This window comes from Dipodomys merriami, unplaced genomic scaffold (assembly GCF_024711535.1).
Source record: "Dipodomys merriami isolate MVZ:Mamm:240054 unplaced genomic scaffold, mDipMer1.0.p SCAF_1, whole genome shotgun sequence".
In the NCBI taxonomy this organism is placed as follows: domain Eukaryota; kingdom Metazoa; phylum Chordata; class Mammalia; order Rodentia; family Heteromyidae; genus Dipodomys; species Dipodomys merriami.
In genome coordinates, this window is record NW_027202270.1 from 40,816,630 (window position 1) to 40,843,688 (window position 27,059).

The following is a 27,059-nucleotide window of genomic DNA, read 5'->3' on the forward strand; positions in this document are numbered from 1 at the left end:
TTATTTTTTCTCTCCCATTTAACTACCACTTGTTATTTAGACTTGTCTTCTCCAGTTGACCAGGAAACTTAACTCTCTTTAGGCAATGTTTCAAATCTGAGTCAAATAAGCCCAGGTGGTCCCCTCTCCCCCGCAGAAGTAATCAGGGCCTGTGGAGAATGTTCTTGAGGTGAGAGTTTTAAGAGAAAAGCTGTTTTCGTTATTTACCATCGGTTTGAAATGACCACTTCAATGAGGTGAGTGCGCAATCATCAAAGAACCCTTTATGACGTCCACAAGAGATAGAAGTTTCTAGCACACTTAGCTCCAGGCTGCCTGTCTGCCCTGGCCAGCTTGGGAACTGAGCTCTTGCGCGCTGTGTAATGTGAACCGCCCCGTCGCCGGCCGTGGCAGGGGCTCCGGACCGCGGAGCGCAGCCTCCTCTCCAGACACGCGCCACCCGACTCCTTTGTGCCCGGGCCTGTCCCCTCTGGCCACAGCGCGGGACCACCAAGATCCATGTCAGGGTCTGTCTACGATGAGACTTGGAAGAAGTTTTAAAAGGAAACGAGGTCGAGGAAGAGTAAGAAAGACGGCCTGGGTAAGAGCCCTAATCGTAGTGGTCCACCCCCGCGACCTGAGAACGAGAAGAGTACCCAGGGCGCGGAGGCCAACAGGGCCTAAGCTCCCCGGGAGAAACGCGGAGCTCCCCCGTCCCAACCGCCGGCCCGTCCCCGCCCCGTCACGTGACCAGGGAGCGGCGCGCGCCGGCTGCGGCGCTGGTTGGCTGGCGACAGGAGCGCGGGGTTTGATGGGAAGGAATTGGCCAGGCCTGGCCCTCTGTCAGTGGCCGCTGCTGTCTGCTTCTGAGGTGAAGCGAGCTGCGCGGCCTGCCGCCGCGGCTGGCAGGGGTTGACGACGCGGCCGGGCAGTGCCCGCTTCACGCAGGTAGAGCTCTCCGGGCGGAGGTCGGGAGGGCTCCGCGGTGGGACGGCGCGCTGGGCTCTGCCAGCTTCCCGAGTGCCTACACCCTAGCTGAGTGGCCTAGGTGCCCTGCGGCGGCGCCTGTTAGACTCCCGCAGCGGTGGGCGCCGACCTGCAGTCCCCTGTCCCCACCTCGGCTCCCCGGGGCCGGGGCCGGGGCCGGGGCCGGGGCCGGGGCGGGGCCGGGCCGGCCTGGTCCGGAGCCAGTCCGGACTCTTCAAAGCTCCCTTTTAAGAGGTTCCGGGTAGTGACTGATTTGAGCCTCGCCTGTTGGCCCACGGGTGTGGAGAAGAGCAAGAATTGGCCCTAAACTGGCCCATCTTGCGCTGCCCTCGCCCCCTTGCGTGCTCGAGGTGCCCCGAGTGTGAGAGTTCGGAAGGGGGGCCGAAAACTGTCAGTGTCACGCTGCTCAGCCCGCGAGTGGGCGTGGGTCCCTGCCCCGGGAAGCTGCCCTACGCCCATGGTCTTTATTTGTGCGGAGACCGTGGTCCGCGGGAGAGGCGGAGTGGATAGGGTGGGGATGCGTTGGGGGTCCTAGGCTGGCTAGGAGAAAAACCAATCTCAACTACCGTCTCTGCTTTAATTCTTTAATACTGGATGTGCGGGCCGGCCGAGAGTGAGCTGGGATTGGTGACTCAGTTTTGCTAATTGTTCTCTCAACAGTACTAAGCAAGACCTCTGTGTGACTCACTGAGTTTTCCATGTTCCGCTCTTCCCTCTTGGCTTCTAGTTTGTGGGCCTTAGTCTACTATTTTGTCCTTTTTCTGTGACCTGGATCGCATTATCGACACAATTGACTGTTCAGCAGCGAGTATGATGGATGTAACACTCTAGTTTCAGGCGCATGTTTAGACTGGCAAGGAAGGCTATTCCCTAGTCCTCAGCAGTGCCCATGGTGTTTACTTAGGAGGGCCAGGTAATACAAGAATGGTGCGTTTAAACTTAGAATTTTGAATTTCCCTGTTCACTGTTTATAGTAATGCACTTCATGTATTTATATAACATGTATTAACTTCAAAGAATGTAAAAAAGTTAGATGGCTACCAAAAAGATGAAAGATTTCTATATGAAATATAAAAAGTCTATATTAAATGTAGAACTAGTCGTTTTGGGGTAATATTTATTTCATTTGAAAACTGACTTTGAAAGCAAGCACTTCATTATCACACATTAAGTATGCCTTTAGAAGTGTGCTGCTTTTATTTTGGGGCAATACATGTGGTTTGGCATATTTCTGAATGGGTCTTCTCAACTATGACATTGGATACTAAGAATTTTACAAGTAATTGCTGTTAATCTTAAATTGTACAGTGTGATATTATTTTGAAGGAGCTGTTAAGGCTGATTTGTTTAAGTTTGGAACCTGACAAATTAAACATAAAACTAAGCTTCCCTTGTTATTTCCTCCAAACACCTACAGGGTTATTTTTTTAAATTTTTTATTGTAAAGATACTATACAGAGGGTTACAGTTACATGAGCAAGGTAATGAGTACACTTCCTATTGAGCATTGTTACCCCTCCATTGTTTTTCCCCTACCATCCATCCCTTCCCTCCCTACCTTGCCCGAGGTTCTTTTTTTTTTTTATTGTGATTAAGTGATTACATAATTCCCCAAATTTCATAGTATTGTGGAATAATGATGCTCATTTAAAGTCACAAGTTCATTCTAACTTTCCGGGGGCAAATTGTCTATCACAGGGTTATTTTTAATGTAAGTATCTGCAGAATATTTTGCTATATTTTTTCATGCTAGCATAAATGAGAGTAATAAAGTATCAGCAAAAACACAAAGTATAGTTTTAAAAATTTAAATAATGATGTAGATCTTTTACAAGCAGTTAAAGAAATACGCTTATTTAAGTACTACTGGTGATAGCAACAACAATGTCTACAATTTATTAAGCATGTATTATCTGTTGCACACTGTGCCAAATGATAATTTCATTTAATCCAAGCAATCTGAATTTAATCCAAATTATCAATTACCACTTTTTATAGACTAAGGCTTAGAAAGTTTAATGTAGCCAAGAGTATGTAGCAAGTATGTGGTTGAGCTATGTTTTGAATTCAGATCAACTTGACTTACTTGCTTCAGTGTGGTTTTAGGTGGGCTAAAAATTTAAGAAAATACTTAAACTTTTAATTTCTTTTTTTCCCTCCCTCCTTCTCTCCCTCCCTCTCTCCCTCCCTCCCTCTCTCCCTCCCTTCTTCCCTCCTTCACTTCCTCCCTCCTTCAGTCCCTCCCTCCCTCCCTCCCTCCCTCCCTCCCTCCCTCCCTCCCTTCCTCCCTTCCTTCCTTCCTTCCTTCCTTCCTTCCTTCCTTCCTTCCTTCCTTCCTTCCTTCCTTCCTTCCTTCCTTCCTTCCTTCCTTTTCCCCCTCCCTCTGCCACTGCCTCCTGCTGCTGCTGCTGCTGCTCCTCCTCTCCTTCCTTCTTGCTTCTTCCTTCCTTCTTCTCCTTTCTTTGTTCTCCTTTTTCTTCTGTGCTGCTCCTGGTGCTTGAACTCATGGGCCTGAGTGCTGTCCCTCAACTATTTTGCTCAACACTAGTGCTCTACCACTTGAGACACAGCTCCATTTCTGGCTTTTTTGGTGGTTAATTGGAGAGAAGAGTCTCAGAGACTTCCTGCCCGGGTTGGCCTCTGACTGTGATTCTCAGATCTCAGCCTCCTGAATAGCTAGGATTACAGGCATGAGCCACCAGTGCCCAACTATGCTTTTAATTTCTGATGCTCAGACCTGAGTGTGAATAGCATTTAATGGGTAGCATTCAAGTGGACATTATTGTTCATTATAAACACATTAGAATATACCCAGCTCTTAAGGTCATGTGAGTCCCATTGTAATAGCAGAGTGGAAAGAGACCTTACATGTTTGTGGAAGCCACTTGAGGATGAGCCACTTGCTCATTCAAAGGCAAACGAATTTTATGCTTCAGAAAGAAATGTTGGGGTTATTTGGTTTCTAGGTATTTTCAAGTGTTTGAAAGAAAACAGATTAAAAAATGGCAATATTTCAGCAATGAAACATTTAAACCTTTCAACATTTAAGAGGATTTTTAACTATCAGACTTTTGTAAATGAAGTTATGAACAGAAAGGTTATATAATTTGTAATTTCATAGTAAGTGATGGGCCACTAAAATTGGAATTACATGGTTAGATAGAAAGGGGAGCCAGTGGTTGAAAATAGAACTATGAAACTAAAGCTATAGAAGCTATTTATTTAATTTTGTTGTGCTTTTATGCCTGTTTTGAATTACCTATCCATGTGGATTATAGTAAATCAACTCCTTTCATACTAGAATTTGATAGAGAAGTCACTACAACAACAAAGTTCGGATATTTCTTTGATTGTGAATATGAAAGCATACAAATAGCATTTAATGACTGTCATTCTAATGTTTTAGGGGACAAATTTAAAAGCAAAATACCCTGTTTCAGGGAACTTGGAGGTTTAACTATATTTTTTTTATTAATACCAAAACATTCTCCATGCAAATAATTGATGTCAAAATTAGTGTTAATCACAATAACTATACATATATTTCAGATATTCATTAAAAAAAGTGATACATGGTAAAATAAAGGCTATGTTTCCAACTTCTAGTGCCAGTTCTTTTAGCTGGAGTTGCATGATTTTAGTGAATAATTTAGCATTTCTTTAATGCAGATTTAAGCATTTAAATTTAGTCTAATAAAGAATTTGGACTATAGGATGACATTGTATTAATGCTGACTCTTGTGTTTATAGCTCACTTTTCATTTTATCCTGTTTGCTATTTGAGTCAGAGATACGTGTATATATATTTATAAGTATTCCCGCCTAAATTATGAAAAGCACGCTTAATTTCTGCCTTTAAGTTGGGAAATATGTCAGTTTTTTTTTTTTAAATCAAAACTAAGATGCTGCTGGATCCTGGTGGCACATGCCTGTAATCCTAGCTACTCTGGAGGCTGAGATCTGATCACTGTTCAAAGCTAGTGTGGACAGAAAAGTTTATGAGACTCTTATCTCTAATTAACCAACAGAAAGCCAGAGTAGAGATATGGCTTAAATGGTAGAGCATCAGCTTTGAGTTTGAAAAAGCCAAGCAAAAGTAAAGGTCCTCTCATATCTAAAATACACTTAGAAATCAAAAAATTAACTCCCCCCCCCAAAAAAAATCCTCAAAGAAACAACCGCCTCACTAATACATGGGCTAAAGACTTAGAGAGACTTCTCTGAAAAGGAAATAAGAATGGCCAATAGATACATGAAGAAATGCTCAACTTCTCTGGACATTAAAAAAATACAAGTCAAAACAACATTGAGATTCTACCTCACTCCAGTTAGAATGGCTATAATCAATAGATCTATTAACAACAGATGCTGGATGGGATGTGGCCAAAAGGGAACCCTACTGCACTGTTGGTGGGAGTGTAAACTTGTTCAACCATTTTGTAAAGCAGTCTGGAAGTTCCTCAAAAGACTCCACATAGAGCTTCCCGAGGACCCAGCATTCCACTCAAATGATTAATGTACTCAAATGATTACAAACAAGGCCATATTAAAGCTACCAGCACAACTATGTTTATTGCAGCATTATTGACTATAGCTAAGATATGGAACCAACCCAGATGGCCCTCAGTAGATGAATGGATCAAGACAACATTTTGTGTGTGTGTGTGTGTGTGTGTGTGTGTGTGTGAATTCTATGCTTCCATCCGAAAGAATGACACCACCCCATTTGTTAGGAAATAGAAAGACTTGGGAAAAAAATCATATTAAGTGAAGTAAGCCAGACCCAAAGAAATGCATGGTTTCCCTCATTTGCAGTAATTAGTATACGTCTAGGATAATTTTATAAGATGAATAGAAAAACTCAAAAGCTATGCACTTATGACCATATAAGTGAAATGAACCCCAAGATATGGACACAAGTCTTTGTTGTTGTTTTTAATGTACTCTGATCTTTTTTTTTGTTTCCTTTGTATGTTATTCCCCCTATGGTATATCCCCTGTTGTCACTGTACTTGATTTTGGTACTCTGCATCTTGTATATGCATTTATCTAATTTAGGGAGGGGAAGGGAAATAACAAAATGCTGAAACAAAGACACAAGATGATCTATTGCACCAATGACACAAGACACTGTTGGAATCAAACTTTACAACTTCTGTGGTGGGGCGGGCAGGGGGAAAATGGGGATTGTGGGGGAGGGAAGGGATAGGGAGAGAATAACAAAGGAGGGGGTAATTGCTCGATAAGAAATGTACTCATTACTCAGGTAACTGTAACCTCTATGTACAGCATCTTTACAATTAAAAAAAAATAGTCGAGTCTTTGAATTTAGTCTCTGGTACTGGAAAGAAAACAAAACCACTAAAACCTAAAAAAAGGCTTTATCTGTTCCTGCTACTTAAATTGGCATAGTTCTTAAGTTCCATTTGAGAATCATCATTGGTAATCTGGAGGCATAGTATCCAAATGATAAAATTCACATGAAACATTTGTCTTAGGGACCAGTTTACCAAATGATATAGTGATTAATTTTAAATATTAAAAATTTAAGCTCGCCAAGATAAGCTGGAAGTGGTGGCCCAAACCTATAATCTTAGTACTCAGCCGTCTAAGCCTGAGTACTCCTTGAGTTGAGACCATCCTGGGTTAAGCCCAAAGAAACAAACAGATAAATTCACAGTCTCAGGGTGTGATAGCCAAAAACTTGACTTGGAAAAATGTAAGTTCTCTTACACATGAAAATATGCAGGCTGTGTGTATGAAATATTCTACTAGATACTACGCATTAGATCACAAATAGTGGGATAATACAAACTTCGAGAATACCAAGTTAAATGGTTCATCTGAATCTCCAGACTTTACTTGGTGATTATTTTTAGCATCTTTAAGGATTTGAGATTTACTTAATATTGTGACTAGAAATTTATATTTTTGTTCTTTAGAGTTCCTGGATACCCTACAACTATTTTTTAGGAATTGAAATACTGAGTTAATGCTGGATTAATAACATTTACTTTTCAGCTGAAATGTGGCTTATGATGTTTGTTATATTGCTAGGTTTTGTGGCTCATGCCAGCTACTTGGGAGGCAGAGATTGTGTTTGAAGGCCAATTTGGAAAAAATGGTATCTCAAAGAACAAGCCTGGTATGGCAGTTCATGTCTGTAATAATCCCAGGTACCTGGGAGTCAGAGATGGGAGAATCATGGTCTGAAGCCAATCCTGGAAAAAGTGTGGGTTCTTGTCTGAAAAATAACAAAAGCAAAACAAGGAGGTATGGCTCAAGTGATAGAGCACTTTAATGTAACCAATGTAAGGCATTGAGTTCAAACTCTAGTGTTACCAAAAACAAAAATAAAACATTATATTTATAAACTTCAGTGTGTTTCAGACTAGATTATAAATATTTTATAACTAGACTTTTTAATTTCAAAGAAACTCTTAAGCTAGATATTCCTTATACTAATTCCAATATATTAATAGTGTTGTAGTTCTTAATACTGATATTATTTAATGATTATATTTATGGCTAAAAATATGAGAAATATGCCATCAATAAGTGTGTGTGTGTATAAATGAAACAGTTTCACCAAATGGTAAGTATATACCTGTAACTTGGCAAAAATAGATTAGTTTGAAAGTATACTTTTGTCATTTGAAGTACAGAAGATCAACATTTATGTAGTATTGACTGATAAAATGACCTAGCATACAACATTGCTTAATCTATATAAAACATTGAGAAACATGGATAAACAAAAGAATGATACACAATTAGCTAGTTGACATGGAGATCAACTAGCTTGAGAAACTTAGACAATGTTAACTTAGAAATGTTAATTTGGAGTGTTGAGCATAGTAGTGTTTGATAGGTAGAAAGGCTCAAGGCCAAATATCTTCCATACTATTGGGTAGATCACTAAATATCTTTTTATTAAGCTTCTTTATCTATAAACTAGTAATACTAAAGTCTATTCTGTGAGAAAGTATTGATACTAACTCTTAATTTACAAAAATAAAGACTTAAAGTTATTAAATAATATGTTCATTAAATAATGTGTTTTTTTTCCTACTTACAATCCAGTTGGCTGTCTAAGGCTCCGTATAAGATGATGTTATTCTGAGCATTATAGAACTCTCCTCATTCCAGATAACTAGGTTAGATAGGAGATGGTAGAATGACAGAAATTGTTTGAAGTATGTATAGTGAAAGTAGCATAGTAAAAGTTATGTTGCAAGGACACATAGGAAAACATTTAGAAGCCTATATTCTTTGTCATTTAAAAAGCCTTTTCAATTTTATTTTAAATATAAAGAGAGGATTGTAAAAAGGTGGACTCCATCCCAATGATTATCTTAATTCAAATTCCATGTAAGTGGAGTCCAATGAAATTAATATTTTAAAGTATTTTAAGGTAGATTACAATGTAGAAATTTTACTGGGAGATTAATTTTTTCAATACTTTATTTCTAGCTGTGACTTTCTTTGAACAACTGATGATTTATATCCTTGTGCCAAGTTTCTACAAATAAAAGATGGGAGGATTATTTTCTCGATGGAGGGTAAGGAATACTCTATATCATTGGAATACTCTATATCATGTTACATAAAGCTTTTTGTAAAAGTCTCCTTTGTAGTATAGCCTTTTTTGTTATTGTTGTTATTGTAGTTTGATATCTATTAATTTCTCTTTAATTTTTTCATTTTTCTATCAAAACTACTTTTTACTTTACATATTATTGTAGTACTACTTAAATTTGTGTGTGTGTGTGTGTGTGTGTGTGTGTGTGTATGCATGACATTACTAGGATTTGAAATCAGACTAGATGTGTTGTCCCTTACCTTTTTTGCTATTTATTTATTTATTTATTTATTTTTGTTGGTCATGGCTCTTGAACTCTAGCATTACTTGGTACATAATTTAGTTTTTGCTGTTAATCAAATAATCCATATTTTAGATTGGTATTGTATTAATTTCCTTTATTTTTTGTCAACAGATAACATTGAATGTATTTATGGTATATAATATGAGGTTTTGAAGTGGAATGGTTAAACCTAGATAATTTCATATTTGTTACATCACTTAGTTGTCATTTTTATGGTGAGAACACTTAATGTACACTCTCTTAGCATTTGTCAAAAATACAGTATTTCGCCAGGTCTAAGGGTTGTGGTTTGAAGCCAGCCTGTGTAGGAAAGTCTGTGAGACTCTTATCTCCAATTAACCACCAGAAAACTTGTAAGTAGAGCTGTGGCTCAGAGTGGTAGAGTGTTAGCCTTGAGTGGAGAAAGCTTAAGGACAGTGCCCAGGCCCTGAGTTCAAGCCCCATGACTAACAATAACAACAACAACAACAAATATAGTGCATCATTAGTTATAGTTACTATGTTGTATAAGAACTGTATATATAATGATCTGTTGAACTTCTCCTATCGTCTGTATTTTTTGATTCTCCAACCCAACAACTGCCATACTCAATTTTGCTAGATTCTGGTAGCCACCATTTTTTTTTCTTTTGTGGTGGTATGGGGACTTGAACTCAAGATCTGGCTGCTGTCTTAGCATTTTTTCTGAAGGTTGGCTCTCTACCACTGCAGTCACAGCACCCCTTTAGCTTTCTTTGTAGTTAATTGCAGGTGAGTCTCAGGACCTTTGCTGTCTCAGCTGGTATGCATCAATAGCATTACAAATGTGAGGCACCAACCCTTGGCTACCATTTTACTTTCTACTTGTATGAGATCAGTTGTCTTGATACCAGACATGAATAAGATGACCCCAATTTTTTTTTTTTCTTTTTTGTCGGTTGGGGCTTGAACTCTGTGGCTGGGTACTATCCTCAGCTCTTAAGCTCAAGGTGAGTGCTCTACCACTTGAGCCACAGACCTCTTCTGGTTTTCTGAGTGGTTTATTGGAGATAAGAGTCTCACAGACTTTCCTGCCCAGGTTGGCTTTGAACCATGATCCTCAGATCTCAGCCTTCTGAGTAGCTAGGATTACAGGCATGAGCTACCAGTGCCTGGCTTGTTAACAACTCTTAAAGGAGCTATAATGAGTTGATATTTTTTTACAGTCTTAGATTTTTAGTTTTTCCTTTTGCTATCATTTTTGGGGTTCAAATTCAGAGCCATGTGCTTGCTATGCAAGGGCTCTATGCTTTCTAGCCATTTTTGCTTTAGTTACTTTTCAAATAGGGTCTTACTTTGGCTGGCCTGAGATTGGAACCTTCCTATCTACCTACCTATGTCTCTTATGTACATGGAATTACATGCGTGAGCCACCATGTCTAGTCTTATTTGTATTGTTGAGTATATAATTGGTCAATATTTTTTCACTTGTTATGAGCTGTTTTGGCTAATGTTTATTCTAGGTGGTATAAAATTACCTTTTGCAAATGAGCTATACCATAATGTTCTTAAATGTACCTTAAAAATCTGATATTCATAAAAAATAACATATTTTAGGAATCTAGAATAAAGATAGTCTGTTGATTTTTGTCTCCAAGGCAATACTGACTCAGACCATATTTAGTCCATGAATATTTTATATGCGAATTCTTTTTAAAATATTTGTCTCAAAATTTTTCTCGGAGCAAAATTAGTTTCTGCTTATAAAGTATGTTTTCTTGAGACTGAGAATGGTAAAAGTTAACCTGGCCATTGATGACTCATACCTGTTATCCTAGCTCCTTAAGAGGCTGAGACCTGAAGGATTGAGGCTTGAACCCAGCCTGGGCAGAAAAGTCTGCAAGACTCCATCTCTAATTAAATAACAAAATGTTGATTGAAGGCCTGGCTCAAGTGGTAGAGTGCCCTTTATAAGCATGCAAGTTCAGGGAGAGTGAGATAGCCTAAGTTCAAGCACTGGCACAAAGAAAACAAAAACAAAGAATGGCAAAAGAGTAATAAAATCCTAAGAATAAAGTCAAGTAGAAAAAAAGCTTATGTTTTAAGTCTATGTCATTCCATTTGTAATTAAATTGTAATTAAATCTGCGGTTAAAAATAGAAATATATAGTTTGACAACATTTGATAAAAATTTATTTTGAATTGAAATTTTTTATGATTATATAAATTAAAATATTTCTAAGTTTGCAGCAACAAGTTTAAATCTTATTTCTATTTCTATAACAGGCAAAACCTTCAACTGTAGAAGTTCTAGAAAGTATAGATAAGGTATGTTTTTGGCTCAGATATTTTAATTCATTTTGTGTGTTAATATTTTAATAATCATTATTTTAATGAACAGATGTAATATGGGAATTTAGAGTTGATATAGAAATATACCTGAGAACTTTATTGTTACCTGATCTTAACAAAAATCCAGTCTATCAATGGTTTAAGAAGTCTATCAAATAATAGACCCTCAGAACAAAAACAGACCTACAGTGTGTAAGGTTTGCAGGAAAGGAAACCCACCACATGGGTTAGGCAGAAAAGAATTTATTGAGGGGAGAGCAACTGCCAGCCTACAGAAGATGGAAGCATGCAGAGACAGAGGGAAGGAAAATGAGAAAAAGAGAGAAAGAGGAGGAGATTCCTGTTGAGCCCGATTATTTAGGGAAAAGCAAGAGGTGGGACCACAGAGGATGTGGAAGTGATCTCAGAGCTTGGGGCCCTATGCAGATTCACAGGTGATTACTGGTTTCAGGCAGGTGAAGAAGAAGGGGGAAGGGGCTGTTCTCCCAGGCAGACCTAACAGTGTGGCATAAGTCAATGTAACTGATAGCATACAGAAGGTTATAGGCTATTCTGTAACAATTTTTATCAGTCTGTAGAGCATTTATAGCTTTTTGTATTTCCTATTATTATAAAAAGTGTTCCCTTTTATTTTCCTGAGAATATTGGATGTGGTTAAGAGACTGAAAGAGATGCAGTACAGGTTGCTTATTTTTTTGTGTGTTGATCCTGGGACTTGAACTTATGTCTGGGTGTTTTCTTTGAGCTTTTTATTGTTTATTTATTTATTTATTTATTTATTTATTTTGCTAGTGCTCTATCACTTTAGCCACAGCTCCACTTCTGGCCTTTTTGGTGCTTAATTGGAGATTAGCGTTTGCAGGACTTCCCTGCTTGGACTGGCTTTGAACTGCAATCTTCAGATCTTAGCCTCTTGAATAGCTAGGATTACAGGTGTGAGCCACTGGCATCCAATAATTAATTTTTTAATTGCCAGAGTTTTGAAAAGCCATATATATGAAACATTACTTGATTGACTCAATAAATATTTCCTGATGTCAATTTCATTTTGCTAATCTTTGCCAATTTGATAGCAAATAGTAATTTTTGTTTTAAAAAAGTGTTTTGTTAGAGTAGGCATTATAAAATTTTGGCTTCATTTTTAGCTTCCTTTTCATTTTATATTCTGTTTTAAAATATTAGTATATTACATTTTATTGACTTTTACATAATTCTACAATTGCTTTCCCATCATGCAAAAAAACATTTTTTAACTTTTTAAATTTTACCGAAATTTGAGATTTATAATGTGGGATTTTCTCTTTAACAGGAAATTCAAGCATTGGAAGAATTTAGGGAAAAAAATCAGAGATTACAAAAATTATGGGTTGGAAGATTAATTCTCTACTCTTCAGTTCTATATCTGTTTACATGCTTAATTGTGTACTTGTGGTATCTACCTGATGAATTTACAGCAAGACTTGCCATGACACTTCCATTTTTTGCTTTTCCATTGATGTAAGTAAATTATTCTTCTTACTGATGTTTTCCTTTTCTGACCAGATAGGTTTAATATATTCAGTCTTTTTATATTATGAAATAGTAATATCTAAGATTGAAGAAATATGATTTGCTTTTGCAGCTTGAAGAAAGCATTTTTTAAAGTTAGAGAAATTCTTTTTTTTTAATTAAGTTTTTTTATTGTGAAAATACTTTACAGAGGGGGAGAAATTCTTTTATAGCTTTATTTGGATTCCAATATACCTAAAAGTGTCACCTAGTGTTAATAATGATAGTTTTATATGGCAATGTTTTGTTAGTCTCTAGTAGGTGGCCATGATATCCTAAAGGTGTTCTCTTGGAGTAGGGAGAAGTAATAAGTGGGGGAGAGTTTGTAAAACCAAAATAACTATGCAAATGGATCTGAATATGTATTCATCGCAAGTTTCTTGTTTTCCCTTTTTTAGTCACTGCAATAGGCAGTTGATCCTTAAGTATTTTGTAATTTAGCACTTTATAGGAGGCATCTCATGACTTGAGAATTTTGGGAGACAATTGAACAAAAGCTTATTCATTTGGCATTTATGGTTATCAATTTTGTACATATTGCATTATGGTGGGTATAGTACACAAAAACACAAAATCACTGTCTAGAGATCTTAGACTACCTACATTAAGCAATAAATATGATGACTGTCCTGTCATTGGAAGAACAGAATGCTATGGGAGCATTTAACGGACCATAACCCAGTCTGGGGTGAGGCAAGGGGTCAAAGAAGAGCCTTGATGTTAGTTTTTCATTGCTGCTAAAACTTACGCAGCTTAAAACAACGTACATTATATTAGAATTCTGAAAGCTGGAAGTATAGGCAGCTTGACTAGTTCGCTGCTTAAATCAAGAATCAACTGGCCCATGTTCTGGAATCTGGGGAATCTGCCTCACCCTTAGGGTTGTTGGCTAACTTCTGCAACTCTCTGACTTACTTTGCCCTTGACTATAGAAAGTTCTGCTTTGTAAGAGTTTATGTGGTTATATTATACCTTCCAAAACAATCGAGGAGAATCTTATCTTAGAATCAATAATAACTAATAAGATCTAATAACTAATTAGATCTTCAACTTTCCTTCCAGTATCTAGATAACTGTAACTGTTAAGCCAGGAATCCCTTTGAGACTAAAGGAAATATATCTTTAAAATTCTATTTTTTATAGATCCCTGAAAAAGTGTTTGTAGAATAAGTGTCAGCAGAATAAGTTCATCTACAGTTGTGTGACATGACAAGAGTATTTTAGGCCAAAGAAACAGCATACTCAGAGGCCCTAAGATAGGCTAGAACATGGTGGATTTAAAAAGTTAAGAGTCCTGGTAACTAGGCTAATGATGTTTTATGTGGATGTTGGTCCATGGTAAAGATTTTAGACTTTATTCTAAAATTATGGGAAGCCATTGGGGCCACTAAGGGAACAGAATGAGAATAAATTAGAGGGGGCGGGGGATAAGATTGGATATAGAGCAGGAAGTTAGGAGGTTAGTGTAGTTGATGAGAAAAATGATTAACTGTGATGTGGAATGCTGAGGTTTAAGAGGAACAAGTGAAATGAATGAAGCGGATAGAATGAAGAGATTTAGGAGATAGAATTGATGTAATATGGAGAGGCTTTTGGTGATTGGTTAAATAGGGTGAGAAGGAGGAATCACATTAAGGATCAAGCTCAAGTTTATGGCTTAGAATATTCAGACATTCATTTAAATAGAGAAGGAACAACATGAGCAGGTTTAGTGACCCACTGAGAGTAAAATACTCATGCATTTTCCAGATTTATCAGTCAAATGAATGGTTAAGTAGAAGTATGAAGCTTAGGATAAAAATTTGAATGGGGGGGCGGGGAAGGATGGGAAGGAATGGGAAGGGGAAACAAAGGAGGAGGCTACAATGCTTGATAAAAAATGTACTCATTATCTTGCCCATGTAATTGTAACCCCTCTGTACAGTATTTTCACAATAAAAAAAATTTGAATGAGAGAGATTTAAGCTTTTGTAGCTTATAAATATTAAGAATGAAGCCCTAGTCTTTTAAGTGATTATGATTAAGCACCTGCAATTGGTGCCTAAATATTGTCCTAGATACTGATGATGGGGAAAGTATTCATATGAGTTTTTTTTTCAAGGTGTACATTTTTATTGAAGTGATCTCAAGTTGGTGCACAAAGGAGTTCCAGCCACTGTCACACCTCAATCCATTTCCAGGGAGATTTAAAGCCTTTCTTCATATATGTCATGTTGGGGGAGGAATAAAAAGGGTGAGGGTCACCATGACTGCCCATTCAAAAGAAAACAAAAAAATAGTATTAAGGGGATTTAAAAAGTTTCATATTACATCATGTACATGAAAGCAGTGTTGTCTCTTCCCTGTAAACTTGGTTAGGGCGAGCTGGTAGGCCACTCTGCTTCCTAAGAGGGAGAAGGCTGAAGTGGCTTTTGAGAGGGTGAGGGATTTTCTGTAACAATGTATCTTGAATGTAACAATATTTTGAATGACTTAAAAGAACAATGTACAATAAATTTTACTGTCATGGAACTTGGGATTAGAAACACAAAGAAGTAGATACAAGAAAACAGTTTTAGTGTTTTTTTTCAATAGATGATGTCATAAAATAGGCTACTTTAGGTTCGTCCTAGAAGACCTCTTTTGAGAAAGTTATGAATTGAGAAATAAAAGGAAGAACCAGTGTGGCAAAAGTTGGAATTGATGAAAATTATATATACAGTATTTAATGGCATTTATATAAACAGAGATGAGATATTGTATGAAAGAATCCTCAAAATAATAATGGCAATCCTCTCTAGTGGATGGTTTTTTAAATTAGATATTTCATTCCATATGTTTTTGGCAGCATTTGAAATTTTTGTTTCTGTTCATTCTTCATATTCTTTGTATCAGGAGTTGAGGGAAGATCTTCCAAGAATAGAGCAGAAAATACTATGAACCTGATGAGAATATGATTTACTTGAGGGGAAAAAGAAAAATTTTGTTTCCTTAAATGTATAATTCCTCGAGCTTTTTGACCTTACTGTGTCCTTCTATTTTTTGTCACCTGCATCTAGTATTTCTTGACTTGTTAAGCTGTAGCAATTTCTCAATTTGCCTTATTTACATTTGTGACTTTGTTCTCAGCTATTGCGACTTTCATTTCAGTAAGCTATATATTTTTGAAGTCGTAGACCAGTTATCCAACAAATCTTTGGAAAATAAGTACATGACTAGGATTAAAGTGTTAGAGGCAGAGAGAGTGATAAAATGCATTGCTTTATTCTTCACAGTTTACATTGATTTTACAGCTTAGAAATCTGGCTGATATTTCTAAAATGTGACAGCTGTCTATATATTCCCATTTCCTAAATGCATTTACTAGAGAGGTCATGGATCAGGACTGAGCATTTATTTATTTTTTTATTTTTTTGGGTCTGGTTGTGGGGCCTGAACACTGGGCCTGGGCGCTGTCCCTCAGCTCTTCAGCTCAAGGCTAGCACTCTACCACTTGAGCCACAGTACCACTTCCGGCTTTTTTCTTTTTGCTTATGTGGTGCTGAGGAATTGAACCCAGGGCCTCAGGCATGCAAGGCAAATGCTCTACCACTGAACCACCTTCCCAGCCCATGGACTAAGCATTTATTATATTCCAAAAAGGACTATTCCAAAATAGTCCTTTGTTGTAAACTATTACTGCTCCACAGAAGATGCTTTGAGATTTTATCTTTTCTTTGCCATGTAATATGAAATACTTTGGTGGCATTCCAAATTGTTTTTCTAGAACCTGAATGTTCACTAGTATATTTATCTAACCTTTCAACTCTTACTGAAATGTAAATGAAACTTAAATTGTAGTCCAAATGCTAATTATATTTCATAAGCATTCTTAAGACTGTTTCATAGGGAAAGTCTAAGGTACACTTAACAATTTTGTATTTCTGCATCATACTGACATTACTTTGGGAGTTGGTTTAATTTTTTCTTTTTAAAAATTTATTTTGAGATAAGGTCTCTCTCGTTCTCCAGGTTGGACTTGAACTCATGAGCCTTAGGCCTCTGCCTCCCAAAGGTGTGCTTCACCAGGAACTAAGTTGGTTTATTGGTTTTTTTTTTTTTTTTTGTTAGTTTGTTTTGTTTTACTTGAACAACCATTTAGTTTTATCTCTATTATTAACTTTTTTTTTCCCCCAGTGGTGCTAGGGGTTGGACTCAGGGCCTTATACATACTAGGCAAGTACTTTACCATCCCATTCTAGGATTAACTTTATAAGCAGATTTTTTTTTAATTTATTTTTTAATTGTATTTTATTTTATTTGAGAACATACTGTACAGAGGGGCTACAATTACATGGGCAGGATAATGCATACATTTCTTACCAAGCATTGCAGCCTCCTCCTTTGTTTACCCTTCACTTCCCTTCCCCGCCTCCCCCCTCCCCCCACCCAATTTTACCCCCCTCCCCCCACCCAATTATACCCCCCCCCCACACCGACATTGTAAAGCTGGTTTTGACATGACATTTTGTACTTCTCATTGTTGCAACAGGTCCACCTGAATCCTAAAACGACTTGTTTGTCCCCATCTCCTCCACATGTTATACTGACATCAAATATAGTGAAAGCGGGGGTTACACTGTGGGGGAGGGACATACAAAGCAACAAAGAAATAATCTTATAAATGCTTTAGAAACACATGCATGGAAGAAACGAAAACATTAAAATACATATTTAAGGGTTCATTTTCCTAACATCACATTATCTGACCTTTTCCGTATAAGCAGATTTTTAGACTTCACTCATTTTTTTTTTTTTTTGGTTGGTCGTGGGGCCTGAACTCTGGGCCTGGGCGCTGTCCCTGCACTGAGTCTCACGGACTTTCCTGCCTGGCCTGGTTTTGAACCATGATCCTCAGAGCTCAGCCTCCTGAGTAGCTAGGATTACAGGTGTGAGTCACCGGCGCCCGGCAAGACTTCACTCATTTTTGAGTAATTATAATTTTGTAGACATTTCATTTTTTGTAGTTTCTGAAATCAGTTACAAAATGTTTATCATCCTAAAGTCAACCATATATTTTTTCTTTTGATTCCTTTTTGTTTTCCTCTTAGAGTGGGAAAGAAATTTAAGCCTTTGAGGATATGACTTTGATCATAGACTAGTATGTACTAGATATTTCCTCAGACCAGCTAGAAGGTTGGAAAACATTTTGAGGGAACTTCTGAGTGGTCCATGTGGGTGTCATTGTATCTGCATCATTATATTTGTGAGATCCATCCACATTGTACAGTATATTAATAGTATCTTCCTTTTTATTGCTGAATAGTATTCTGTGATATTAATGTATCACACTTTATTTAGCCACTTACCTGCTGAAAGATATTGGATTGTTTCTGGTTTCTTGTTATTTTATTTTTTTCTTTTTATTTTTTTCTTTTTTTTTTTATTGTAAAGATACTATACAGAGGGTTACAGTTACATGAGTGAGGTAATGAGTACACTTCCACTTCCTCTTGAACATTGTTACCCCCTCCATTGTTTTCCCCCTACCATCCCCTCCCTCCCTCCCTTCCCCAAGGTTCTTTTTTTTTTTTTTTTTTGATTGTGATTAAGTGATTACTTAATTTCCGGAAATTCACAGTATTGTGGAATAATGATGCTCATTCAAAGTCACAAGTTCATTCTAACTTTCCTGGAGCAAATTGTCTATCACAGTCTGTAATATATAACGGTGCTCATATGTTATATACCATATATGTGATCAGCAGCATGGGGATATTTAGTAGTGGTTCAACCAGATGAGTGGGAGTTCTTTGTTTCTTAAGTCCTGTTAGTTTTGTCATATCACCTAACATTTTGGATTCATCATCCACTTATCAGGGAGAGCATGTACTGTTTGTCTCTTCGTTCTTGGCTTACCTCGCTCAACATGATTCCTTCTAGCTCCATCCATTTCCCTGCAAATGCCATTATTTTGTCATTTCTAATGGCTGCATAATATTCCATTGTGTATAGATACCACAATTTTTGGATCCATTCATCTGTGGTGGGGCATCTAGGTTGTTTCCATATCCTAGCTATTGCGAACAGTGCTGCAATAAACATGGAGGTGCGCGTGTCCTTGTATATTGGTTCCTGTTGTTCAGGGTAGATGCCTAGAAGTAGTATGACTGGGTCGTAAGGGAGGTCAATCTTTAGCTTTCTAAGGACCCTCCAGACTGCTTTCCAAAGTGGTTGTATGAGTGTACATTCCCACCAGCAGTGTAATAGCGTTCCTCGTTCTCCACATCCCCTCCAGCATTTGTCGTTGGCTGATTTGTGGATGTGGGACATTCTGACTGGGGTAAGGTGGTATCTCAGGGTTGTCTTTATTTGCATTTCCTTCACCACCAGGGATGATGAACATTTCCTCATGTGTTTCTTTGCCATTTTTATTTCTTCATTTGAGAAGTCCCTCTTTAGTTCCCTTGCCCATTTAGTAATTGGGAGGGATTAGTTTCTTGAGTTCCCTGTATATACAGGATGTTAACCCCTTGTCTGATATATTGCTGGTAAATATTTTTTCCCAATTAATTGGTTGTCTTTCTAGCTTGGTTGCGATAGCTTTATCTGTGCAGAAGCTTTTTATTTTAAGGTAGTCCCATTTGTCGAGTCTCTCTCCAATTTGTTGTGACCCTGGGACTCTGTTCAGGAAGTTCCTTCCTGTGCCTATTAGTTCAAGTGTCTCTCCTACTCTGTCCTGCAGTAGTTTCAGAGATTCAGGTTTAATGTTAAGGTCTTTAATCCATTTTGAGTTGATGTTGGTGCATGGTGATAGGCTGGGGTCCACTTTTAGTTTTCTGCATGTGGCTGCCCAGTTTTCCCAGCACCAGCGGTTGAAGAGGCTGTGTTTCTTCCATTGTATGTCTTTGGCTCCTTTGTCGAATATCAGCTGGCTGTAGGCCTGTGGGTTTATTTCTGGATCTTCTATTCTGTTCCATTGGTCTTCGGGTCTGTTTTTGTGCCAGTACCATGCTGTCTTTGTTATTATAGCTCTGTAGTAGAGTTTGAAGTTCGGCATGGATAGCCCTCCCATATTGTCTTTATCCCCTAGAATTGTTTTGGCTATTCTAGGTCTTTTGTTGTTCCATATGAATTTTTGGACTGTTTTCTGTATTTCAGTGATGTACGTCATTGGGATTTTAATAGGAATTGCGTTGAATTTGTATATTAGTTTTGGAAGTATTACCATCTTTACTATATTAAGTCGGCCTATCCAGGAGCATGGGAGGTCTTTCCATTTCCTAGTGTCTTCTGCAATTTCTTTCTTTAACTTTTTATAGTTCTCATTAAATAGTTCTTTTACATCTTTGGTTAGGTTAATTCCTAAATATTTTATTTTTCGGGAGGTTATTGTGAATGGGGTTGCTCCCTTTATTTCCCTCTCTTCCTGTACATTATCAGTGTATAGGAAGGCAACTGATTTTTGTGGGTTTATTTTGTATCCTGCTATTTTGCCGAAGTGATTTATGATTTCTAAGAGTTTGGGGATGGAGTTTTTGGGATCGTGGAGGTATAGTATCATGTCATCTGCAAAAAGGGATAGTTTAACTTCTTCTTTCCCTATGCGGATCCCTTTAATGTCTTTTTCTTGCCTTATTGCCCTGGCTAAGGGTTCTAGGACTATATTGAAGAGGAGTGGAGACAGTGGGCATCCTTGCCTTGTTCCTGATTTTAGGAGAATTGGTTGCAGCTTTTCCCCATTAAGTATAATATTGGCTATTGGTCTGTCATAAATGGCTTTTATTGTTTTTAGAAATGTTCCTTCTATTCCTATTTTCTCCAGAGCTTTTAGCATGAATGAATGTTGAATTTTGTCAAAGGCCTTTTCTGCATCTGTAGCGATAATCATGTGATTCTTGACTTTGGCTCTGTTGATATGTTGGATTACATTTATTGACTTACGTATGTTAAACCATCCCTGTGTCTCTGGGATGAAGCCTACCTGGTCATAATGAATTATTTTTTTTTATGTGTTTCTGGATTCTGTTAGCTAGAATCTTGTTAAGGATCTTTGCATCTGTGTTCATCAAGGAGATTGGCCTGTAATTCTCCTTTTTGGTTGGGTCTTTGCCTGGTTTGGGGATGAGTGTGATATTGGCTTCGTAGAATGAGTTTGGGATAGCTCCTTCCTTCACTGTTTCTCTGAAGAGCTTGAGGAGTATGGGTATTAGTTCTTGTTTAAAGGTCTTATAGAATTCTGCTGTGAATCCATCTGGTCCTGGGCTTTTTTTTGTTGGAAGACTTTTGATAGCTTCCTGTATCTCATTATAGGATATTGGCTTATTTAATTGGTTAACTTCTTCTTTGCTCAGTTTGGGCAACTTGTATTTCTCTAAAAATGCATCCATTTCTGCCCGATTTTCTTCCTTTAGAGAGTATAGCTTTTGAAAGTAGTCTGTTAGAATTGTTTGGATATCTTGGGTACGTGTGGTGATGTTTCCCGTGGCATCCCTAATCCTATTAATATGGGTTTCCTCTCTTCTTTTTTTAATTAATCTAGCCAATGGGCCATCAATTTTGTTTATTTTTTCAAAGAACCAGCTTTTTGTTTGGTTTATTTTGGTTATGGTTTTCTGATTTTCTAATTGGTTAATCTCTGCTTTTAATTTGGTTATCTGGCTTCTTCTAGTAGCTTTAGGTCCCATTTTTTCCTGTTTTTCTAGCTGTTTTAATTGCAACATGAGATTATTTACTTGGTCTGTCTCCATTCTCTTGATGTGGGCACTGAGGGCAATAAATTTGCCCCTCAGGACTGCTTTTGCTGTGTCCCACAAGTTTCTTTGTGAGGTGTTTTCATTTTCATTGAATTGTAGGAAATGCTTTATTTCTTCTCTGATCTCTTCTGTTATCCAGGCATTGTTAAGGAGTGTGCTGTTCAATTTCCATGTATTGGAGAAATTTCTGCGGTATGCTTTGTTATTGAGAGCTAGCTTGATTCCACTGTGGTCAGATAGGATACAGGGGATTATGTCGATCCCTTTGTATTTGCTTAAGTTCCTTGCATGAACTATGATATGGTCTATTTTGGAGAAAGTTCCGTGAGCTGCTGAGAAGAATGTGTACTGTGTTGTTTTAGGGTAAAATACTCGGTAGATGTCAGTTAATTCCGCTTGAAGTATGGCCTCTCTTAATTCGGTAGCTTCTTTGCCAATCCTCTGGTTGGTAGACCTGTCCTTTGGTGAGAGTGGTGTGTTAAAGTCTCCTAGTATTATTGTATTGGGATCTATTTTATTCTGTAAGTTTGAGAGCATTTGTTTGACATATCTGGGTGCACCAATATTTGGGGCATATAAGTTGATGATGGTTATATCCTCCTCTTGGATTGTTCCCTTTATTAATATGTAGTGTCCGTCCTTGTCTTTCTGTACTGATTTTAATGAAAAGTTTATTTTGTCAGATATCAGGATAGCTACACCTGCTTTCTTACTGGGGGCGTTTGATTGGTAGATCCTTTTCCACCCCTTCACTCTGAGTTTGTTTGTATGTTTGGCTGAGAGGTGGGTCTCCTGAAGGCAACAGATGTCTTGTTTTCTTATCCAGTCCTCAGTTCGTTTTCTTTTAATTGGCGAATTCAGCCCATTTATATTAAGAGAAAGTATAGAGAGATGCATTGTTGTCCCTGCCATTCTGTTTTCCTAAGTTTTTCTTTTTTCCTTTCGTTTCTTGTTATTTTAGATGGTGCTGGTATGTAGTTTTTTGCATGAAAATGGTTTCATTTCTCTGACATATTACAAGTATAGATGCTGAGACATAAAGTCTGTGCATGTTTATTTATTTATTTATTTATTTTGGGTCCGGTCATGGGGCCTGAACTCTGGGCCTGGGCGCTGTCCCTCAGCTCTTCAGCTCAAGGCTAGCGCTCTACCACTTGAGCCACAGCGCCACTTCTGGCTTTTTTTCTTTTTGCTTATGTGGTGTTGAAGAATCGAACCCAGGGCCTCAGGCATGCAAGGCAAGCTCTCTACCACTGAGCCACCTTCCCAGCCCCTATGTTTAATTTTTTAAGACATTGATAAACTTTTTCAGAGTAAGTATACCATTTTACATTTTTCCTAAGGTGTAAATGAGTGAACTAGTTTCTTTCAGCCCTGCAAGAATTTAGTATTATCACTATTTTCTATTTTGATTGTGTGTGTTTTTCTATGTGTGCTAGTACTGGGACTTAAACTCTGGACCTTGAGCTCTTGCTTGTTTTTTTTCTCAGTTAGTACTCTACCACTTGAACCACACCTCTAGTTCTGTGTTTATACTGGCTAATTGGAGTGTCCAAGTTTTATTTGCCTGGGCTGGATTCAACAGATCCTCATATCTCAATATCTCAGCTTTCTAAGTAGCTAGGATCATAGGCATGATTTGTCTGGTTCCTGTTAACTATTCTGTATGTAGTTATAGTGTGTGTGTGTGTTCCTGTTAACTATTCTGTGTGGTGTGTGTGTGTGTGTGTGTGTGTGTGTGTGTGTGTGTGTGTGTGTGTGTGTGTGTGTGTGTGTGTGTGTGTGTGTGTGTGTGTGTGTGTGTGTGTGTGTGTGTGTGTGTGTGTGTGTGTGTGTGTGTGTGTGTGTGTGTGTGTGTGTGTGTGTGTGTGTGTGTTTTTCCTGGGGCTTGACCTCAAAGCCTAGGCACTGTTTGTCTTTGAGCTTTTTCACTTGAAGTTAGTGCTGTACCACTTTGAAACATAGCTTCACTTCCTGTTTTCTGGAGATTAATTGAAGATAAGTATCTCAGGACTTTCCTGTCTGGGATGGCTTTGAACCACTATCCTCAGGTCTCAGCCTCCCAAGTAGCTAGGCTTATAGGCATGAGCAACAGCATTGGGCTCTTGTGGCCTTTTGATGATTAATTTGAGATAGATTCTCATGGGATTTCCTGCCCTGGCTGGCTTTGAACTATAATTCTCAGACTTCAGTCTCCTGAGTAGTTAGGACCATAGGCATGAGCCACCAGTGCCCAGCCTTATTGTGGTTTTAATTTATATTTTCTTGATAGCTAATGATGTTTCTTATGTTTAATTATTTTGTATATATATTGTCTGTTGAATTTTCTAATTAGATTCTTAAGGTTTTTGCCTTGTTTTTTGGTAGTACTGAGGATTTAAATTCACCACATTAGGTAGGCATTCTACCACTTGAATTATCTGTGATTTCTTCTCTTTGTCTCATCTTTCTCTGTACTCTTTTTCTAAATCTTCTGTCTCAGATTGCTAGCTAATTCAGTGGGTTTACCATTGAGAAGTAATATTTCAGTTACCTGTTGTTAGACACAGATAATATTGAATGGAAAATTCCAGAAATAAACAATTTGTAACTTTAAAACTACATGTTGATCTGAGTACTGTAATATAACCATCCTGCCTAGGATGTGAATTATCCCTTTGTCCAAGAGCATTGTACACTTGGTAACTAACCCTTAGTAGTCCTTCTGATTATCAGATCCATTGTGGAGGCATCACAGTCTTTGTATTTAAGTAACTCTTGTTTGCTTAAATAATGGCCCCAAAGTGAAGATTAGTGATACATTAAGGCATAAACCATGGAAGGAAGATTAACACTGGTAATATGTAGCAATGCTGTAGAGCATTGCTACAAAATTACAGTATATAAAGAAAAAATACAGTATATAAAGAAAATACAGTATATAAAGAAAAAAATACAGTATATAAAGAAAAATTACAGTATATAAAGAGTTCAGTACATCTGTGATTTCAAGGATCCATTGCAAGAGTGGGGCTGGTGTATCTTTTGGAACATATAAGTTAAGGGGGACAACTTAATGTAATTTTTCATTAATATATGATCTCGAGGAAGATAAACACTGTGTTTAACTTTTTATTTCCTTTCCCTTGACTAGGGTTATCCTTACTGCTTAAGTAGTTGTCCAAATACCATGTAGGAATCTTATTTGTTGTTTTCATAGTATCAAAATGAAGCACCAGACTTAAAAAAATGGGGCTCAGCACCACATAAACAGAAAAAAAGCCAGAAGTGGTGCTGTGGCCAGCTATTGCCATGCAACAAATTTGTCTAGAATTTAACATAAAACAACAAATATTTGTTATGTCTTTTTTTTTGGGGGGGGGGGTCTAGTCGTGGGGCCTGAACTCTGGGCCTGGGCACTGTCCCTCAGCTCTTCAGCTCAAGGCTAGCACTCTACCACTTGAGCCACAGCGCCACTTCTGGCTTTTTTTCTTTTTGCTTATGTGGTGCTGAGGAATCGAAGCCAGGGACTCATGCATGCAAGGCAAGAGCTCTACCACTGAGCCACCTTCCCAGCCCCTTGTTATGTCTTTACTGTTCTTGCTCACAGGCAGGAGACTTCACAAGTGCTTAGCTGAGTGGCTTAGAGCTATTGTTATTATGTAAATTGTAGATAAGTGGTTGGCTTTAAGATAATCATCCAAAGGCCTAACTAAATCACTCATAGAACTGCAGAACCTTTACTAGCCCTGCTGTTATCCAATTCCAGTTTACTGTTAGATACTTCATTTCTTTTATTAGACTATGTCTTTTAAGTCTATGTTGGACTTATGTTTCTTTATATAATCTAAAGAGTCATAAATTTGCCAAACCCAGTTGGTTTGCCACCTCTAAAATGGGTTCTGAATCCAAATAAAAAGATGAACTCTGACTTAGTATTGTATAATTATATATATATAATTTATATGTATATTTTTTCTAAGCTCCTATCTGTATACAGTTGTTAACAAGTTTCAGGTTTTTTTATTTTTATTTTTTTTTTTTTTTGCTGAGTGTTTAAACTAGCTCTTTGTTCCTTACCACACAAACCTTTCCATAGACTTCTCTGGTTGTTCTCATATTATCCCAACTAGCTTCTTTCAGAGTGGGTAACCCAAGAAAGAGAAAGACACTAATATATTTAAAAAAAGAAAAAAGAAAAAAACAAAGAGAAAGACAGCGAATAAAAGAGGAGGTTGTAAATGGAAGCTGCAGTCTTTTACAACATTACTTTGAAGTGCCATTCTATTACTTCTGTCTGTATTATTGGTCTTATAGACTAATATTGGTGGGAGAAGAAAACTTAAAGGTCTGTATGAGGAGATAAGCATTGTTGGCTGACTGCCTTGCAGACTGACTCCCCAAAATACCAATGTTAGTTTCCAATGAAGAATTAATTTTCAGGCTTATATTCTGAATTTATGTCCAGATACAATGTGTTTTTATTTAAAATCATGAGCAATGTTTGTGTATTTTTGCCATTTTTTATGGGGGAAAATATATTGTTATATTTACATTGAACTTAAGAGATGATTTTGATAAGCTTATAGTTAGGATTATTCTTTGTTTTCTTGAATTCTTTCAATATCATTTGCTGTTTTACTAATAAAAAACAAAGAATTATTCTCATAAAAATCTTTTTTTTTTTTTTTTTGTGCTTGAACTCAGGGCCTGGGTGTTCTTGAGCTGCTTTTGCTCAAGGCTAGCACTCTACCACTTGAGCCACAGCACCACTTCTGGCTTTTTTTCTGTTTATGTGGTGCTAAGGAATTGATCCCAGGGCCTCGTACATGTGAGGCAAGCTTTCTACTGCTGAGCCGCCATCTCATCTCCCATAAAATATTTTAAAAATTTTTTTAAAAATATCTAAAAATATTATTATTATTATTATTATTATTATTATTATTATTTTGGGTCTGGTTGTGGGGCCTGAACTCTGGGCCTGGGTGCTGTCCCTCTCAGCTCTTCAGCTCAAGGCTAGCGCTCTACCACTTGAGCCATAGTGCCACTTCTGGCTTTTTTCTTTTTGCTTATGTGGTGCTGAGGAATTGAACCCAGGGCCTCAGGCATGTAAGGCAAGCGCTCTACCACTGAGCCACCTTTCCAGCCCCTATTTTAATTATTATTAAGTAGTTGAACAAAGGAATTCTATTCAACAAATTCATAAAATATTTAATCCCTCAGCTCTTCAGCTGAAGGCTAGCACTCTACCACTTGAGCCACAGTGACACTTCCGGCTTTTTTTTCTGCTTATGTGGTGCTGAGGAATCGAACCCAGGGCCTCAGGCATGCAAGGCAAGCCCTCTACCACTGAGCCACCTTCCCAGCCCGTTAATGGATTTTAAGTGGAGAACTTCTCCTTTAAGAGTTCAGGTAGACTTCTGATGTCTTCTGGCAGGAAGAAGTGGGTTTAAAATATTTAATATATAATAGAAAACAATATGCTTGATTCTAATTTTGTCTTATACTACCGAATAATTCACCTATTGTAATGATGGTTTGTTTTAAATTTTGCTTCCCCTTTAGCATCTGGAGCATAAGAACAGTGCTTATTTTCTTCTTTTCCAAGAGAACAGAAAGAAATAGTAAGTTCCAAGTTTAAAGTAAATATCAATAC

At 37.7% G+C, this 27,059-nt stretch overlaps 1 protein-coding gene across 5 annotated transcripts in view; it reads left to right on the plus strand.

The window, feature by feature from the left end:
- The first annotated feature begins 312 nt into the window (after nucleotides 1–312).
- Lnpk (lunapark, ER junction formation factor) overlaps nucleotides 313–27,059 on the plus strand; it is an 80,367-nt gene continuing 53,620 nt past the window's right edge. Inside the window, exons 1-5 of one of the 5 annotated variants that reach the window (XM_070020535.1) lie at nucleotides 313–580; nucleotides 8,440–8,528; nucleotides 11,097–11,138; nucleotides 12,472–12,659; nucleotides 26,969–27,027. In XM_070020535.1, coding sequence (XP_069876636.1) covers nucleotides 8,502–8,528; nucleotides 11,097–11,138; nucleotides 12,472–12,659; nucleotides 26,969–27,027 — 316 coding nt within the window. In that variant the 5' untranslated portion in view covers nucleotides 313–580; nucleotides 8,440–8,501. Of the gene's footprint in view, nucleotides 581–788; nucleotides 928–7,134; nucleotides 7,240–8,439; nucleotides 8,529–11,096; nucleotides 11,139–12,471; nucleotides 12,660–26,968; nucleotides 27,028–27,059 lie in introns of those variants that run through there. The other 4 variants (XM_070020527.1, XM_070020504.1, XM_070020511.1 and 1 more) reach the window with 4 other exon arrangements.